The following is a 5629-nucleotide window of genomic DNA, read 5'->3' on the forward strand; positions in this document are numbered from 1 at the left end:
TCCATCTCTCTCTCTCATCAATCTATTCCGTTTCCATGTCTCTCCTCAATCTATTCCGTTTCCATGGCTCTCTCTCTCTCTCTCTCCAATCTATTCCGTTTCCATGTCTGTCTCTCTCCCTCTCTTTCTCTCCAATCTATTCCGTTTCTCTCTCTCTCTCTCTCTCTCTCTCTCTCTCTCTCTCCAGTATCCATCTCTCTCTCTCTCTCTCTCTCTCTCTCTCTCTCTCTCTCTCTCTCTCTCTCTCTCTCTCTCTCTCTCTCTCTCTCTCTGGCCCTGTATTATCGCTGCTTGCAGCTATATTTATTATTATTATTATTATTTTTTAAATGACATAATTAATATGGATGACCCCTTTATCGACTGTTAATCAATTTGTCTGCAAACACAATACTACTGTATTACATGGATGGAGTTTCAAAATGGCCCATGTGCATTTGTTTTGAGCCTTTCTTTATGATTTCATTTGAATGAGCTGTGATAGCCCACCAAACCATGTGGTGGCATCACAATCAAAGTAAGCCTGGATTTCCAGCCTCCCAGAACCCCCATCTTGTATGAGAATCTTCCTATCTCCGAGGTTCTCACTGTGTTCAAGCATACCTGAATAGATTTGGCATTTTTTATTACTCTCCGTAGGAGAGTTTTGTTTTCACTTTCTAAATATGACACACCGATTGGTCAAGCCTCACGTGACACGTGACAATACGGTGAAATATTGTATAAATACATGGCATCACTTTGGCAGTGTCTGTGCCACTGCCAAAGTGAGGTAAGACAGGAACCATCACGAAATGGCTGCATGGCTGATACATAATTGGCAAATAGGACAGATAGGACACTTATATAGACAGGAGGGATATGACACTTACACAGACGGATAGGACACTTACAGTACACAGACAGGACAGATAGGACACTTATACAGACAGGAGGGATAGGACACTTATACAGACAGGACGGATAGGACACTTATACAGACAGGACGGATAGGACACTTATACAGACAAGACGGATAGGACACTTATACAGACGGATAGGACACTTATACAGACAGGACGGATCGGACACTTATACAGACAGGATGGATAGGACAGTTAGAACATAAGAATTAGAACATTCCCAACATTCCCAACACAAGTCTGGTAAGAGTGAGGTAAGACAGGAACAATCACGAAATGGTTGAGAAATGGCGGATACTGTAACAATTGGATAGGACACTTACACAGACAGGACGGATAGGACACTTACACAGACAGGACGGATAGGACACTTACATAGACGGGAGGGATAGGACACTTATACAGACAGGACGGATAGGACACTTATACAGATAGAACATTCCCAACATTCCCAACAGCGGAGAGTTGTGCTCCGAGGAGCACTTTTTCTAGTTAGTTTTTATTTACTTTTTGTTTTCAATTTCAGTTCAGGTTTGCTTCAATTGTTTAGGTTTTATAGGGTTAGGGTTTATTTTTGACAATAAGGGCTTAAAACACAAAGCAGTTTCCGTTAAAACGTATTTCCATTTCAGTTAATTATTATTTCTCATTATTGATGATAATATAATGTGTTAGTTAATTTGGTTAATTTTAGTTCTAACTCTAATAACTGACCTACACTGTAGACAAATGGTTCCCAAAGCTTAGTGCTTTACGAGTTATCCAATTTAGTAGACCTTGTATTGTTAATTGTACTTCCATGTACTGTTTCTCATGTCTTACTTAATAAAGTACATAAATCAATCAATCAATTAATCAACCTTTTTGATCTCTGAACGACTAGCATATTTTGAATAATCCTCAAGAACCACCATACCCCAACTTCCCACAACAATGTATATGCATATGGTATAAGATAGCATATCACAGTCATGTTTATTTATTTACAATTCATATTTAACCATGGATTTATACTTAGTTGTGCGCCTGTGTTGTGCACCAGAAATAGACAATCTACAAGCTCACACCGAGTAACAGTGTGAGGTGTTGTGAGCTTGTAGATCTGCTATATTTGGGGCATGACACCATGCAAAACACACTTATGATTTTTTTTTTTTTTGGATTCACAAGGGGAGATGACGTGTGATCCCTCAGAGTACATAACCAACTAAATGTATTGATAATTTTATATGTACAAAAATATACATGAATATTTTAATTCAATCATTCAATGTCCTGACTGAAATAAATGTTTCTATTTCTGTGACTGTCACAACATATACCATTTGTTAAGATTGGGAATAACTCTGTACTCCTTGTTTCTGCTCACGTGATCGCAAGCCAAGCAGACGGCCTTCAGGTACTTCAGTCTTTTCTCGGTGGGGTGATGTTGGGCATAGTAGTGCTGCCGCCACTCAAAGTAGCGCATGTAGGCCTTGTTGTCCTTGTCCAACCCCAAGAGGAATTCAGCCAGCGATTTCTCATCAGGAAAGTCATTTACGTGTATGAAGGATTCCCCGGGGATGAAATCCTCATAGTTCTGTCTCGACGGACCCAAGACCACCGGCACGGTGCCTGCTGCAAGTGGAAAATTGAGCTTTTCAGTGATGTAGTCTTTGTAAATGGAGTCTTCAAAGGCAAGGAAGAATTTGCAGCTGCTGATGGATGAAAATTGGTCTTTCGGTTCAAAGATGTAGTTACGTAAACCCCCACCGTAGACAGTCACATCAATGTGTTGTGCAAGTATTTTGTAGTAGTTGTGTCCTGTGTCATTGGTGCCATCTTCATCCATAATCCAGCAAACCAGTTTTTCCTTTTCGGGTGGCAAAAACGTCCCGTTTGAAACTTTTCTGGCAGTCAGCCTCCAGTGCACAGGGATGTCTGCATCCTGCCTAAAATTCAAGCTCAAATTGAACAGATGTTCAGTGCCGCTTATTATACGCGTGTTGCTTGGCGGGTCCAAATTCAGCCATATCCACCTTTGAAATCCAGGTCTGGGCGAGGCGGGAAGGTTGGATAAGTCGTCTTTAATGGCCTTCTGAAATATTAACACTTCATCTGCTGTGTGGTACAGGGACCTGTTGTCTGATAGGCGGCAGCTGTTGATGTTGAAAAAGTGATTGCAATCCCTCACGTCAAACTTATATTCTTCAGGCCAGAACCACATCAGGATTAGGTTCTTTGCAGTATCATCAACCACGTAGCCCTGCCGCCCTGCCCCACCTGGGGCAGGGTGGCACTTTTGCTGTGGGTTTGACTTCAAGTACATGAGGATCAGCATCATAAACCCTCCTACAAAAAGAAAGACTGTAAAGACGGAACGCAGGACGCCAAACTTGGAACCAGTAGACATTTTTGATTCTGCAAAAAAGAGACGAGAAAAACAAAATCTAAATTATAATAAAATAAATGATGAACAATGGAAATATCAACTTCATCCAACTATAAATGCACAATCTTTGTGTGTGCGCGTGTGTCAGTGTACTGTGTCAGGGTGTTGTGCCAAGGGCACAACACCCTCGGCTGATTTTGGAGTTTGTTTTCCACTGCAGGTGAAAACTACAGCAGATAAAAAACATGGCAGACTAGTAAGCAACACCGCTGTACCACTACCAAACAAATTCATAATGAGTTGGATAGGTGTGTCCAGAGAGGAGGGCGTGGCCAATGTGCAAGCATGATAGGCAGTTTAGAGCGTCGCAGTTCACGCCCACTTCCTGGTGCCGGAAGTAAATACTCGATGCATTTTCCCATTGACTTTTACAAAGATATTTATATAAATTAATTTAAGCCTAGAATCAAGCTATCCAGGATACTGGTGAATCATGACCATAAAAGTTTGATTCTGTGAAAAAACTTTTTTGAAAACGGCAAAACAAAGGGTATTTATTAAATATAGTATATCATATCATTAAATATAAATAAAAAAAATCACAGAAAAAAGGTTTTATGGTCATGATTCACCAGTATCCTGGATGGCTTGATTCTAGGCTTAAATTGATTGATATAAATATTTTTGGAAAAGTCAATGGGAAAAATGCATCGAGTATTACTTCCGGCACCAGGAAGTGGCGGAACTGCGACGCTCTATTGACACACCTCTAATCTAACACACTCATAAAAACAGCATAGTTATAATTATTTGCATTGAGTGCGATAAGGTATACTTATGCTTGCATACAAAATGTATGACTATGTACAGTAGACTATCCTATATACTATTTCGAGATAGGACAGAGTGACCAAGCTTATTGGCTAGAATAATATTAATTTCAGTCGATGTGTAGTGAGTACCATGTAGACAAACTCCCACAAATCTCCCACAAATAAACAGGGCGTAGCAATTTAGAGTTTTTAGAATAGCAGCCATTTTATTCGTTCAAGATGAGTGATACTTTGATGGGTTTAAAAAAAACTAAACGCATTAACTCCGTTTTAAGGTTAGTGCCATACAAATAAAATAAAGATAATCCAGCTGACGTCTCTGATCATTCTAAAATTCATTAGAAATATCATTAATAATAACAATTTTCTGATCACCATGTATTCCTAATATAGAATCCCACATAAAATGAGCAATGAATTAATCACTTCAATGATGAAGTCAGTTGCTCACCAGTCTTATGATCCATTAACTGTTTAGGTTTTATAGGGTTAGGGTTTATTTTTGACAATAAGGGCTTAAAACACAAAGCAGTTTCCGTTAAAACGTATTTCCATTTCAGTTAATTATTATTTCTCATTATTGATGATAATATAATGTGTTAGTTTTTTTTTTTAAATTTTAGTTCTATCTCTAATAACTGACCTACACTGTAGACAAATGGTCATTTTATAGCAATTTAGAGTTTTAGAATAGCAGTCATTTTATTCGTTCAAGATAAGTGATACTTTGATGGGTTTAAAAAAACTAAACGCATTAACTCCGTTTTAAGGTTAGTGCCATACAAATAAAATAAAGATAATCCAGCTGACGTCTCTGATCATTCTAAAATTCATTAGAAATATCATTAATAATAACAATTTTCTGATCACCATGTATTCCTAATATAGAATCCCACATAAAATGAGCAATGAATTAATCACTTCAATGATGAAGTCAGTTGCTCACCAGTCTTATGATCCATTAACAATGCCTTTCTTTCTACGGACTCGTTGTTATTCCAGAGAGGTGAATAGAGGAGGCACAACTGTCAAGTTAAGACCAATAGCACAGTAGTCACATCACGCGGGCTAACGCACATTACTCTTCTCAGCAGTGGTGGAAAGTAACTAAGTACATTTACTTAAGTACTGTACTTAAGTACAATTAAGTACAGTATACAGGTATTTGTACTTTACTTGAGTATTTACAATTTACAATACTTTTACTTCTACTCCACTACATCTCAGAGGCAAATATTGTACTTTTACTCCACTACAATTATTTGAGAACTTTAGTTACTAGTTACTTTTCAGATATAAACTATGATATAATGAAACATACATTAACCACTTTAGCCCCATTTACTTAAGTAAAGAATTTGAGTACTTTTTCCACCACTGGCTAACCCACATTACTCTTCTCAGCAGGGGGGGGGGGGGGGGGGGAGAGAGAGAGAGAGAGAGAGAGAGAGAGAGAGAGAGAGAGAGAGAGAGAGAGAGAGAGAGAGAGAGAGAGAGAGAGAGAGAGAGAGAGAGAGAGAGAG

The 5629-nt window shown here is 38.7% G+C and overlaps 1 protein-coding gene across 2 annotated transcripts; it reads right to left on the reverse strand.

The window, feature by feature from the left end:
• Positions 1-1367: 1367 nt before the first annotated feature.
• LOC311063551 (4-galactosyl-N-acetylglucosaminide 3-alpha-L-fucosyltransferase 9-like) lies at positions 1368-5168 on the reverse strand. 2 transcript variants are annotated; one of them, XM_084083040.1, is made up of 2 exons: positions 5053-5168; positions 1368-3302 (listed from the first exon to the last, which is right to left on the reverse strand). In XM_084083040.1, exons 1-2 carry the CDS (start codon positions 5066-5068, stop codon positions 2212-2214), a joined length of 1107 nt encoding a protein of 368 aa, XP_083939166.1. In that variant the 5' UTR covers positions 5069-5168; the 3' UTR covers positions 1368-2211. The 2 variants fall into 2 exon arrangements, with proteins under 2 accessions (XP_083939166.1, XP_083939165.1); XM_084083039.1 differs by lacking the exon at positions 5053-5168 and adding an exon at positions 4558-4577.
• Between the last annotated feature and the right edge of the window lie 461 nt (positions 5169-5629).

Source organism: Gymnoscopelus microlampas (assembly GCF_963454915.1).
Source record: "Gymnoscopelus microlampas genome assembly, chromosome: 16".
Taxonomy (NCBI): Eukaryota; Metazoa; Chordata; class Actinopteri; order Myctophiformes; family Myctophidae; genus Gymnoscopelus; species Gymnoscopelus microlampas.